The sequence below is a fragment of the Elgaria multicarinata genome, chromosome 1, assembly GCF_023053635.1.
Source record: "Elgaria multicarinata webbii isolate HBS135686 ecotype San Diego chromosome 1, rElgMul1.1.pri, whole genome shotgun sequence".
NCBI classification, from domain to species: Eukaryota; Metazoa; Chordata; class Lepidosauria; order Squamata; family Anguidae; genus Elgaria; species Elgaria multicarinata.
In genome coordinates, this window is record NC_086171.1 from 19,771,725 (window position 1) to 19,785,402 (window position 13,678).

Here is a 13,678-nt window from a genome sequence, read left to right on the forward strand (position 1 = left end):
AAACAGACAAGCAGTACAGCATTTGCAAGAAGGGTCATATTTACAGGAAAATGTTTTCTACTCATATTTGCTTATTGATTCCTGCTTGTATCACACAAACTGATCTCAATGTATCAGGCTTTAGCATTCTGAGTCTTTACATGCATTATTTCAGTAATCGTTACAACATCTTGTAAGGTAAATATGACATCCCCATGTTACACATAGGGGGAGAAAAGACAGAGTATACTGTGTCTTTTTTCCCTTTGCTTTTGTACCGCCCTTCTGGATTTTGTGTGTCAAATCTCACCTAATGACTGCTGCTTGCATTCTGCTCTCCTTGAGGTGAAATTTGGACCAGGGGACTTCCCCATTCTCTGCTCAGGCTCTCAACCACTGTGCCATACTAGCTCTGGATTTAGAGAAGGGTCCCATATTACTTACCAAGGGAGACTTGAACTGGGAAAAGCTGCTCTTCTGACAGTGTTAATGCATTATTTTGGTTTCTGAGTGTTAATGCATTGTTTTGGCTATCAGCAGTTGCTGTGAAATCTCAAGACATCACAGGAGCAACTTCCCTAAATGACAAGGTTCTTAGAGCTGTTTCACCCAGGCACATGCACGAAAAAATATATTAATAACTTGTTTGCCCCTTTTCAATAGCAGAAAGCAATTAGGGTGGTTAGCTGACCTGAGACCTATTAATACCATGCCTTGGCCAGGAAAGACTGTATCTTGCATGCATAATTAAAAGACTCTCAATGGGTTGTGCAAGACGCTGAGAGAGTGAATTTGTTCCACACAAATGAAAGGATGACTGACACAAATTTAAATTTTGAACCAGAGGACTTCCAATGACAAATTAGGATTAGAAAAGATGTCTCCACAACTTTATTAGGAAGTTTCTATAGCAACGGAGCTCCTGAATTCTTACCGGCCTTTTTTTTAAAAAAACTCTTAAGGGCTTCTGTTATACACCTTCACCAACTACTATTGTAACATGAAGGGTGGCATTTGATCTCTTGGGCCATGCTGTATCCTATATCTGGATTAGCCTCAAGCACTTGCCTCTTTTAAACCACTCCTGCAGCAGCTCCCTCTGAAGCACCACAGACAATGCTCTCATCTCCTAGCTAGCCTTCTCATACCTCCATACACTAAGCAGAGATTAAGTTGCAGTAACTGTAGTAATACATCAACTGGGAAAAAGGAGGCTGAGGGGAGACATGATAGAGGTGTATAAAATTATGCATGGTATAGAGAATGTGGATAGGGAGACATTTCTCTCCCTCTCAAAAACTAGAACCTGGGGTCATCCTATGAAGCTGATTGGTGGGAGATTCAGGACAAATAAAAGGAAGTACTTCTTCACACAGCGCATAGTTAAATTATGTAACTCACTACCACAGGATGTAGTGATGGCCACCAAGTTGGATGGCTTTAAAAGGGGGTTGGATAAATTCCTGGAGGCAAAGGCTATCAATGGCTACTAGCCCTGATGGTTGTGTTCTGTCTCCAGTATTCAAGGCAGCAAGCCTGTGTGCACCAGTTGCTGGGGAACAAGGGTGGGAGGGTGCTGTTGCACCATGTCCTGCTTGTTCATCCCTGGCCGATGGCTGGTTGGCCACTGTGTGAACAGAGTGCTGGACTAGATGGACCCTTAGTTTGATCCAGCATGGCTCTTATGTTCTTAAGCAGGAAGTGTCAGCACGCCCTGGAAAAGTAGTTTCAGTTGCTATTAAGAGGGGCAAGGCAGAGCAGAGAGAATGCACCATATTAACTGGCACAGTATCAGGGAAGGTAAGATGTACTTCTGTCTGTCCCACCCACTATTTCCCACCAGTTCTCTGTGGCAATCACGTTCAGTGTAACGGAGCATACTGTATTGTTAGAGTCTGTATTTTCTGGCATTTGCAAGAAGCTACATGCTTTCTAGAATTTCGGCTTCTATTTAAATGAAGGCTATTGGGATTTTATAAGCTTTACTAGATAATTTGGCACAACACCAAAGTATCCACATTGATATTGCCAACTGTTCCAGCAGTCTGAACTGGAAGCAGATTAAGATATAGCTACAAAAAAGAGTCATCATCTATGATATTTTGGAGATTATGCCCAAAACATAAATGTATATTACCTCAGGCTGAGCAGCGAATTCTCTAAGAAGATGCCCGTTCCATACAAACCGTGGATCTGCCTGTAATAAATTGAATCACAGGATATATTTTAAACACCAAGAGTCTTGTTTTTAGACAATGGTTTAGATCCAGACTTAGCAATACTCAGAGTAGTATGACTAAGGCTGGATCCAACCCAATATTTTCCTGAAATGTGGCAGTAAGCCAATTCCCTTCCCCTCCCATCTCAGAGTTCTGACACATATAATGGATCTCTCTCCCAGAAAAGAATAAAATAGTCAGTAAGTAGGTCATTAATTCACAAAGCTACATCCTGAATGAACAATTTACAGGTTGAAGGACTTTGTTACAATATCATATCATATAAGGTGCTCTTTAATTTTTACAGTTAAAATATAAAAATCTCATTCATTTACTATAAATATATATTCTTTGTCTTCTATGACGTTGGCAAAAAACTGGACAAAGACATTCTTACCCTCTCTAGCAAGCTCATTTCTTGAAACTCCGGACTGGTATTAGCCAATCGTTGTAAGGTATGCGTTAAATCATACGTTGTAGAAAAATAAAATCCATCCACGCTCAATACATGACTAATCATTGCTAAAAAGACCTTATTGTCCTGTAACTGTTAAGAGGAAAAATATTATTTACCATGCTTTCTGTAGTTTTCCCTACCAGTAGATACAAGTTTTCCATAATATCCAACAAATATCTTTCAAAAAAATTCTTTTCTTAATGGTGACAAAGATAAAGTATTCTAGTGTTGCAACATAGCCCATTTCCATTACAGTCATTAGAGAAACACACTACTCTTTTTGCATTCAGAGAAACGAAAGACAGTTAAATCCACCAGTTAAATCCAGCTTTACATTTTATACTTTTGTCTTAGACACTAGTTATCTGCAGGGCTATTGCCCCGCAAGGACACCAAACTTAAGGTAGATCACTTTGACTCAAATTGACAAGCCTACAGAAAAGCACCAAACATGGAATGGTGCTGAGATTATGCTCAGGTCCAAAGCACCCCATGTGTGACCAAAGGCTCATCTACACCAAGCAGGATATTCCACTATGAAAGCGGTATATGAAATGCAGAAGCCACACTACTGCTTTATAGTGGTACTGAAGCGCACTGACAACTGTTGGGGACCTTGACACATCTACACTAAGCAGGATATAACACTATGAAAGTGGTATATGGCATGTGTCAATGAGGCCCAACAGTTGTCAGTGCATTTCAACACCGCTATAAAGCTGTAGTGTGGCTCTTGCTTTTTGTATACCACTTTCATAGTGGAATATCCTGCTTGGTGTAGATGAGCCCTAAGGGTTTCACTCTGTATGGAAGAGTATGTAGGTATGTGCCAATTCTCTCTTATAGCTGCATCCCCTTAAGCTGCATTGAATTCTGTTCTGAAGAGGCCACTGAACTTTTCAGGGGGTACAGTGAGAAGACATTCCCTCAGAAAATGCCTCTTTGGATCCCAGCTTGTGCGAATTGCTGAATTCATTAAAAAAATGTATTTCAAACATCATGTTCTTAAACTTCAGGGACATGGATAAAGAGATCAACTTTCATTTCATCTCAAACATCTTGCAGAGAGTTCTGAAGCAGTCAAAAGGCATTTTTTTCTAGTACCAAATTTACTCCTACCTGAATATCAGTTAAATGTAGCATTGTCTTTTTGTAAGAGAGGATGTCAAAGTCAGTTGCTTTCCAGACTACATGATTGAAAAATTCGCCTACTTTTCTCTTTTTTGTTATTACAATAAGGTATGTGCCTGTAAAACAGCAAAGATACTAGTCAGCGACAGATTTTTCTTCTACTAAACCTTTTTAAAATGACAGTTACAACACTAACAAAGGAAATTGGGGTGGGAAACTGAGCTTCATGCCTTTTTCCCCATATAATTTACATTTTGGGCACTATCTTCTAAGACAACAGCACCCTCCCCCCTACAATCCTGAGGATTTGGGCATAATTGTCTTCTATCACGAAGTATGGGTATTTCATATCCCACGGACTTATCTGAAAAGCAGGTTTCCTTTATAAAGCTTCATAATCAAGGTGACATATGTTCACTATGGTTTTAAAAAGTATCCCAGCTGCACATTCTAGTCCCAGATCACCATTCCAGAAGACTGCAGGTGGGGAACTGCAAGTCCGAAGGCTCCTCCATGTAAGAAGCTTCCTCTATTTCAAGAACAATCACTTCAGGCAGAAAAATTGCATCCTAGCCCTGACGTGCTGCTTATATGCAAAATGTTTTTTTAAAAAAACCCAACCTTTTTAAAAAGGGGCATTAAAATGTGCAATATGCAATGTGCAACCTGAAATGGCACCATCCCAGTACATTATCATTCTTAATTTATGATCACACTTTTATTATAGGACCTCCAAAGAGCTGTGTTAAAATTACATTCCCATCAAAATATTCAATTTCTTGTGTCTATATAATTGGAATTCAGGCTCTTTCCTCTCTCTCTCTCTTCCATAAATAAACTGGTTTGTATGGTGAAATCAGCGTTTGTCAGTTTAAATATGCCCAAATTGCAGTTTCAAACTGCTCACACATGATTTTATTCTCTACCCCCACCTCTCTTAACAGTTATCAGTGTAGGATTTGCAATTTTCTTTCATTTCTCCAGGAGGTCTCATACCTGCCACTAGACGAATTGTTCCCAAAATACCATATATTTGCCTTGTAACTGCTGAAGGCGGAACATCTTTCTTAACTGCAAAGGAAGAACAGCATGAACTGTCACATTATACCAGTATTATGTGTGTATCACATGCAGCCAAGCAAAATCCAATAATATGGTTTAAACCAAATTGCATGCATAATTAATAGCTTATGGTGAAAATTAAAACTGAAAGCTTGCTAGGGGGCAATTTAACACATGGGAGTATCATTAACATTTTTATTAGATATCATTCACACAGTATATATGATTCTTCTTTGCAATACAGATTTGAGATGTTTAAACATCAAAAGCAACATTGCACTTGGCAGGCCCTGACATAGTAGAGTGGAACAAGACACGGTCATACTTAGAGGAGACCCACTGAAATCATAACTAATTTAAATCCTTTTGTTTTCAATGGAAGTATTTCAGGTATGGCTCAGTCTGGATCCAACCCATTGTCTAGCTGATCTCCAGTCCCTGAAGAACTTGTGTGTGTGTGTGTGTGTGTGTGTGAGTGTGTGAGTGTGTGTGTGCGTGCACTTTAAAAATATGATGATCGGGGGCGGAGCTTGGCAGCCTGAGCGATGGCGGGTTTCTTCTGAGGCTCTGAACGGCGCTTGCCGGAAAAGGCAATTATCTCTCTTTTAATGGGCATAAATCTTTGAGCAACTGACAGAAAATGATTATAAAACCAACAGGAGCCGGGAAAGTGGAGAGATTTGGAGAAGGGAGGTGAGATGAACTGTGATTAATGCAATGTCTGTCTAAACGGCAACTCTATTGAAAGTGAAAGTAAACGCTGACTGACGCAGTTTAAAAAGAAGGAATTTATGTTTGCTGGACATTGATCTGTGATATAACCTCTCATCTTTATCTCACATGGGAACGATTGGAATGCTGGCTTTCTAAGGTTAAAGTGGTTGACTGGATTTATTGGCGTGGCGAGAAGGGGGGTGAAGGGGTGAAAAAAAGCTGCATTTGGCATTCGGTGAGGGAGATGTGGGATGTGAGAGACTTTGAGTGATTAAATCTGATCCCCTCTAGTGAATGCTGTTGTGAACTGGATTTTTCCCCCCTCCTCGTGAAGAAGGAGCTGTGAGTGCTATATAATAGAGAAGCCAGCATAAGTTGTTAAGGAAGAGAGTTGGACTCTAAGATTTATGCCCTACCCAGAAGGGACCCATGCCCAACGTTAAAAAAAAGATCAAAAGTTGGGAAAAGCTTAATAAACAAAAAAAGAAACCTTCAAATCATAATTTGGCTTACCTCTCCTTCCTGGGAAGTACAGCCCCTGGAGTTGAACAGGAAGAGGAAGATATAGACCCAGTCTCTTTGGATACAATACCAAATAAAGAAGGAAACATGGCAGAAGGGGGGAAAGAAAGTGGTAGTAACCCTCCCTCTTTAATGGAAATCAAGGCTATTATAGCAGAAAATAACATGATTATTTTTAAAAAAATGGATCAGCAAATGAGTGAATTCAGAAAACAAATGCGTACTATTATGGATAAAACGATGGAAAATTCGGATAAGATCAAAAAGATAGAGGCTAAAGTGGATCTGGACCAGAAGAAACAAGAGGCTTTCGAAAAATCAACTAATATACAATTTAAAGAATGGGAATTGCGTTTGATCGCCTTGGAAGATCAATCTCGTAGATCTTCGCTTCGAATAAAGCAGCTGAAGGAGACGCAAGGAGAAGATCTTAGAGAAATTATCGTGAACTGGTTCAAGGAGCTGACGCCTGACATTCCAATAGATGGATCGGATCTGGACCGAGTCCACCGTGTGGGGGGGAAAAACTACAAAGGGACTAGAGACATATTGGTGAAATTTGGCAACTATTACAAAAAAGAGCAAATTATGAAAGAATTGAGATCTAAGGTTCAGATACAGTGTAAAGGTAAACCAGTGCAAATTTATAATGATCTTTCTCAACGCACATTAAATTGGAGACGTAGTCTTAAACCAATAACGGAAACATTAATGAAGAATAAAATTCCTTATGCATGGGGTTACCCGGTTTTCTTAAGATTTACATATGGGAGGAGGGAATACAGAGTAACCTCATTGGATCAAGGTAAAGATTTGCTGAAGAGGCTGGGTCTGGATGGGGAAGCAGATGGGGCTGGAGTGGGTGGGGGAGGGAATGAGGCTGGGACATCTGGAGAGTAAGAGAATTGTTAATTATGTTGGAGATAATTGCAAATAAAAATGCTAATATAGAGACCTGCCGGCCAGGCACAGCACTGCCTCCCCCCTCCCCCTTTAAAGTAGATGGCTGGAGTATTAGACTCACGGGGATATGGGGGGGGGATTAGAGTGGGGGGGTGGGGAGGGGGGGAAGGTAGGGGAGGAGGGATCGGGGTAGGAGGGTGTGGGTTTTATGTATGGAGTTTGTGTTTTTATGTAAGCAAGTTTGAATTGCTGAGCACAAGGGATCGGAAGAGATTTCAAAAGGGTGATTATGGATAAAAAGATAAAGGTATCAACACTCAATGTTAAAGGTTTAGGGGCAGTCGTGAAAAGGAAGAGAATAGAACAAATGCTAAATAAAGAGGGATCAGATATTATAATGATCCAAGAGACACACCAAGGCTCCGAGAATTCGAATATGATAAAATTAAAGTGGTTAGCCTATTATGAAAAATCATTAGGGACATCAAAAAAAAATGGAGTGGCCACTTTGATATCAAAAAAAAGTGGGTTTATATTAGAAGAGGTAAAAAAGGATGATAAGGGTAGATATCTTATGTTAAAAGGTAAAATTGAGGGAAAGGTTTATACTCTGATTAATGTTTATGCCCCAAATGAGAGGCATAGAGAGTTTTTTATAAAGCTGTTCAAAGAAATAGAAGAATTTAAGGAGGGGTATGCATTATTAGCTGGGGATTTTAATATGGTTATGGATAATAAAAGGGACAGGTCAAATCCCACTAATGCTGAAAAGAGGAACAATATGACTATATTGAATAAATTAGTAAAAGAAAATGATTATTTAGATTCGTGGCGCTTACTTTACGGGAATAGGCCTGGATTTTCATACTTTTCCCCAGTTCATCATACATACTCCAGGATAGATTATATATTTGTTTCAAAAGATTTTGCAACGAGGATTTGTAAAATGGAAATGGGGGTAATAAAAGTAACCGATCATGCCTTGTTAAGTTTAGAATTTACAGTTAAGAAAGATTATAAAGAGGCATATAGATGGAAGTTGAACACAAAGATATTGAAATACAATAAAATAGTAGATAAAATTCGGAAGGAACTGTCGGAGGCATGGGAAATTAATGAAAAAGGAGGAACAGCTGGGTCAGTCATTTGGGACACCATGAAGGCTGTAGCAAGAGGAATCTGTATTAGAGAAACATGTAGTTTAAAAAGACAACAACGTGCAGAACAGGAAAAGTTAGAGATAGAAATTAAAAACTTGGAGGAAAGATATTGGCGAAGTAAAGATAAATATAAATTAGTGGAAATACAAGCTAAGAAGAAACAATTAGAAAACTTAAATATAGAAGAGATTCAAAAGAATTTAATGTATATGAAAAGGGAATATTTTGAAAACAGTGATAAGAACTCGAGGTTGCTTGCCAAGCTCACACAAAAAGAAAAAGGGAGGAATGGGATAGAAACGTTGAAAGATAGTCGAGGGAATTATTGTCATGCAATGAAAGCTAAAATAAAAATTTTTCAGGAATTTTATCAGGAATTGTACAAGGGTAAAGAAATTCAACAAGAAAAGGTGGAGGAGTATATTGGAAGGTTTATAAAGAAGGAAATAAAATTAGAATATAAGGAGTTAATGGAGTCAGTAATAACTCAAAGAGAAGTTGAAGAAGTTATTGATAAGTTAAAAGTGGGTAAATCACCAGGAGCAGATGGTTTGGGTCCAGAATATTATAAGGTCTTCAAAGATTGCTTAGTTCCAAAATTAATGGAACTTTATAATAGGATATTATCAGGAGAGAAGATACCTGAATCATGGGAACATTCAGTGATAATTCTGATCCCAAAACCAGATAAAGATTTGACTAATCCTGATTCTTATAGACCTATTTCTTTAATAAATCAGGATGCTAAAATTTTTACATCTATTATGGCCAAACGATTAAATAAATTTTTGGCAGAATATATAGGAGCAGATCAATGTGGGTTTGTGGTAGGAAGACATATGCATAATTTAGTGGGTAGAGTTTTAAATGTAATAAATGTAATAAAAAAAGCAAATATTAAGGCAGGTATTATGGCATTAGATATTTTTAAAGCTTTTGATTGTGTGAGCTGGCAGGCACTAAAGAGTATTATAGATAAATTGGGATTTGGAAATAAATTTAAAAATGTAATAGAACAGTTATATTCCCAAAATACGGCGGTAGTGGTGATAAATGACGGACTTACTGAAAAGATACGACTAGCCAGAGGAACAAGACAAGGATGTCCGCTCTCGCCGGTCCTTTTTGTAATGGTTATGGAAGTTTTGGCGAAGGCACTAAGGGAGGATAAAGAATTAGAAGGAATTGGAGAGGTAAGGGAGATAAAGCTAAACATGTTTGCGGATGATACTTTATTGACCATTAAGAATCCATTAAGAAAATTAGAAAGAATTAAATATCAGTTGAGGGAATTTGAGGAAATTACAGGGTTAAAAATAAATTGGTCTAAATCAGAGATGATGTTGTTTAACTATACTAAGAAGGAAGAAAAGGATTGGGAATTTAAGGGGATGGAATTGAAAGTTAAGAATGAGATTAAATACTTGGGAATTAAAATTACAAAAAATCTAGAGAATTTAGAAAGGGAAAATTTAATGAGGTTAAAGAAGGAGGTATTAGAGAAATTGGAGAAATATAAAAGATTAAATTTATCTTGGTTTGGGAGAATAGCTTTGATAAAAATGAAGATATTAGCTAAAATTAATTTCGTATTTAGGATGCTACCTATAAAAATATCAGAAACCGAGATAAAAAGTTGGCAAAATATTATTAATAAATATTGTAATGGAGAAAAGAGAGCAAGAGTGAATAAAAATAATTGGTACCTAAGCCAAAAAAAGGGGGGAATGGGTCTCCCAAACATAAAATTATACTACGTAGCAAATAGATTAAGACATGTTGTAGAAGCAATTATGGGAGTAGGAGATTTATACTGGATGGAAGAAAAAATCATAAGTAAGGTAGAGATGAATTTGGAGAATGTTTTTTTTAAAGATGGAGGAAGAAAATGGGTTGGAAGTATAGATAATCCACTCCTGAGGACTCAATGGGAAATTTGGAGCAAATTTAAAGGGAAGCTGCTTCCGAGCAACTCTCCCTTAGCACCGATAATAATGTTAAAGAATTTCCCAGAGGATCTAAAGGGTAGATTATGTAAAATATTAAAAGAGAAAAATAAAATAAAATTAAAGGATTGGGTAAGAGATATTAAAACAAGAGAAGATATGGAAAATTTGTTAAAGGAGAAGAAGCTATCTTGGCTAGAATATGGTCAATTAGAACAATGGAATAAAAAGTGGATTAAAGATAATAGAATGTGCAGAAAGATGACGAGGTTTGAAGAATTAGTAGTAAGTAAGGAGAAAGGAAAAGGAGGTAGTATAGTTTCAAAAGGATTAATGAGTGAAATATATAAAATATTGTTAGAGAAGGAGTTTAGAGAGAATACAGAGAAAGTGATTTGGGAATCAGATTTGAAGATACAAATAGGGCGACAGAGCTGGGAGGGACTATGGAAACAAAGAGTGTTGAGAAGTTTATCAGTAAGAATAAAGGAGAATTATTTTAAAATTTTATGGAGGTGGTACCTAACCCCGGTTAGATTGAACAAGATAAGTGATCAACATTCAGCAAATTGTTGGAGAGGATGTGGGGAAAAAGGAACGTATTTACATATGTGGTGGCAATGCAAATATGTACAAAGATTATGGAAGATGGTGTTCTCAGAAATTGAAGAAATAGTGGGAATGAAAATAGAACAAACACCAAAAATAGCATTGCTGTCACTATTTGAAGATATAAAGTGTGGAAAAGGAACTATAGAGCTGATATCGAGTTTGTTGGTTGCAGCACGATTGATGATAGCTAGGAACTGGAAGATCCAAGGGGAATATTCTATTGAGGAGTGGTATAAAGTAGTATGGGACATAGCCATTAATGATAAACTGACATGTAATATTAAGTGGAGAAAAGGCGTAACTAAAATAAATGAGTTCGAAGGAATTTGGAAACAGTTCCTAGTGTTCGTGTTTACTAAGGGAGATGGGAAACCACCATCAGAAGAAACGATTAGATTTTGGACTCAAGAATGATCCCGAGGTGGGGGGTGCACTTTTATGTTAAGAATGAAAATGTTGTAGTGTGATAAGGCATATGTAATAGTTTTTGATATTTGTACTCAACAATTATTCAATATGTATGAAGCAGATATTTGATGTATTTCTTTTTCTTATTGTGTTTGTTTCAATTATATTTTGGAAATGTTCATTTATGTTTATATAGTGTTGAAAATGAATAAAAATTATTAAAAAAAAAAAAAAATATGATGATCAGCCCTGGAGGCTATGGATAATAATAATAAAACACAACCAGTAAAGTGATAAGGTGAAAAACCTACTGGTATCCTCTACAAAAGGCCATTAAAATATGCAGCAAAACTATGGATGCTAAAGGATGCAACAATGTCAAAGTTGAAGGTATTACCTATGCAATGTAGCTGAACTGGTTTAACAGGGGAGGGCCTAGGAATCTCAGAGTTGCCTGCTCTTCTAACTGCAACTCCCAAGATTCTTGGGAAACCCAAAGTTTATACAGGCCAAGTGTAATACGGATATGTAATGTGTCATCACTGTTTCTTCCTTCCTGCACCAAAGATGCATTCAATCCTGCATTCTCTTCTTCCGTTGATATAACGCAGCCAAGAAGTGTGATAGCTGTACACCTAAAGTGAGCTGGAACAACTTGCTGCTTTAACAGTTCAAGGTAAACAGAACTTTCGAAAACATTTCAGTGAAAAGCTGATTATGTAAGGTAGAACTTGAGGAGTTTTAAATTCATATTCAAATACAATAGCTTCTGAAATATGGATTACACTGAAATTTTCAGCATGTGAAGGTAAATGAAAAAAATGTAATTGTTTATGAATTACACTAGTGTGAATCAGGGAACATAGTGGATGGAACATAATAAAGATGCTATTAATGAACGAATAAACAACAAAACAACAATGCCATACTAGACAGTTTTGAAAGTGATGTTGAAGAGGTACCTGTAAGAGTGACCTCCGTAGAGACTCTATCAATGGCAAGTACATCATCTGCTCCATCATCGCAAGCTTCCACGTAAAACTTTTCTGGCGTTATGTGCCTAAGACATAAGAAATGTACAGAATCATCACCAGACAAGCAGCAGCACTTTGAAGTATGAGGGTCCATTATATTACTACTAGTAGCTCTTGGAAGCAATACTATGCTCCCATTTTACCAAACTGCGAACAAAAAGGCAACAATTAAAGGATGTCAGTTGCTTATTGCAAAGAAAAAAAGTTACGGTTTGTTTATAATGAAGAGATACAATCTTCAGATCTGATTATTCTGAATTAACTTTGAAAACAGGCTGAAAAATTCCAAAGCTAGAGGCACTCTATTAAAAGTCCAGAATCTCTCACATATGCAACATCCAATTTTTCATTATAGCCCCTCTGTTGGGGTTTACCAGTTCTTTTGCCATGTATCTTTCTACCTTCCAGTCTACATGCCAATGCTTTAGTTTGTCTCTATTTGACTCTGTTCCTCCCCGCTCTTGACTAGACTGTTCTAAGTACAGTACACAAATGACTTGCTGATGTACCTTAATGACTGATAGCTCACAGTTAACAGGTCTTCGGTTTAAATATCGCTTCAGCCATTAAGTCACTTGATGTCCTTGGACAAGCCACCAAGAACTAAAAACGTACTTTAAACACATTTTAAACACCACAAAACTTTTCAATGCTTTTGTTAAAATAAAAAGGCACTCTGCCTAGAATAGGACACACCAAGAGGTAACTGAATTACATTCTTGAGGACAGACAGACATAAGTTGCATATTTTGTAATATCAAATAATGCAATCACATTTCCATATTTATAGCTATCTAAGAACAAAGAAAAAGCAGCTCACTTCCATTTGCAGTAAGGAAAGCATATTGGAACCCTTGTTTTTATTAGTAGCAGGGCAACTGATTTTTTGACAGGTTCAAACGCAGCAATGCAAGATAAGAAGTGGAAATAAGTAGTCTTCGAGGCGTTGAGACACAAAATATCTAAGCTTTGTTAAGGAGTAGGATTGATTAAAAGTCCAGTGAGGTGCATGTGAAGAGAAAAACCTTGAGGAGGAGAACTGCAAGAAAAGCACACAGAGAGCTCTGGACATCTTCATCCATTATGTTGACTGAAGCCCCACTACAAAGCACTCAAAACTAAGGACTGAAAAGAGGGAGGATGACTGACAGGGCGATTAAGTAAGGTTAGCCATGTCCATGCTTATCAGCTGGAAAATAGGGAGGGAGGGAGGGAGGGAGGGCACTTGCTGCTTGGTATTTCAGTCACCTGATTCCATATTCTCTTTTCACAATGGCAAGGTTTGTTTTTTTCAGATAACGTTTTTGAGCTTCCAAACTTTCTAATTTCCCCTCTTATTATCTTTTTCATTCCCTTGAAGCAACGGCTAGAACAAGGAATAGGATATCAAATGGAGATTTAAAGATGTGAATTAGAATTGTAAAACACGTTACACAGAAGTGCGGAAAAAAGACAATTAAAAATGAAATTGGACTGGCAATTCCAGAGACTGTAGCTTCTTCAACTACTTATCAAGATTGCTCTACACGCA

The 13,678-nt window shown here is 37.5% G+C and overlaps 1 protein-coding gene across 1 annotated transcript in view; it reads right to left on the bottom strand.

Moving 5' to 3' along the window:
* Window positions 1-13,678, bottom strand: part of SACM1L (SAC1 like phosphatidylinositide phosphatase) — a 44,911-nt gene that overhangs the window by 20,325 nt on the left and 10,908 nt on the right. Inside the window, exons 2-6 of the mRNA XM_063124190.1 lie at window positions 12,076-12,173; window positions 4,783-4,857; window positions 3,775-3,902; window positions 2,596-2,745; window positions 2,117-2,176 (exon numbers count right to left, since the gene is read on the bottom strand). Coding sequence (XP_062980260.1) covers window positions 2,117-2,176; window positions 2,596-2,745; window positions 3,775-3,902; window positions 4,783-4,857; window positions 12,076-12,173 — 511 coding nt within the window. The remainder of the gene's footprint in view (window positions 1-2,116; window positions 2,177-2,595; window positions 2,746-3,774; window positions 3,903-4,782; window positions 4,858-12,075; window positions 12,174-13,678) is intronic.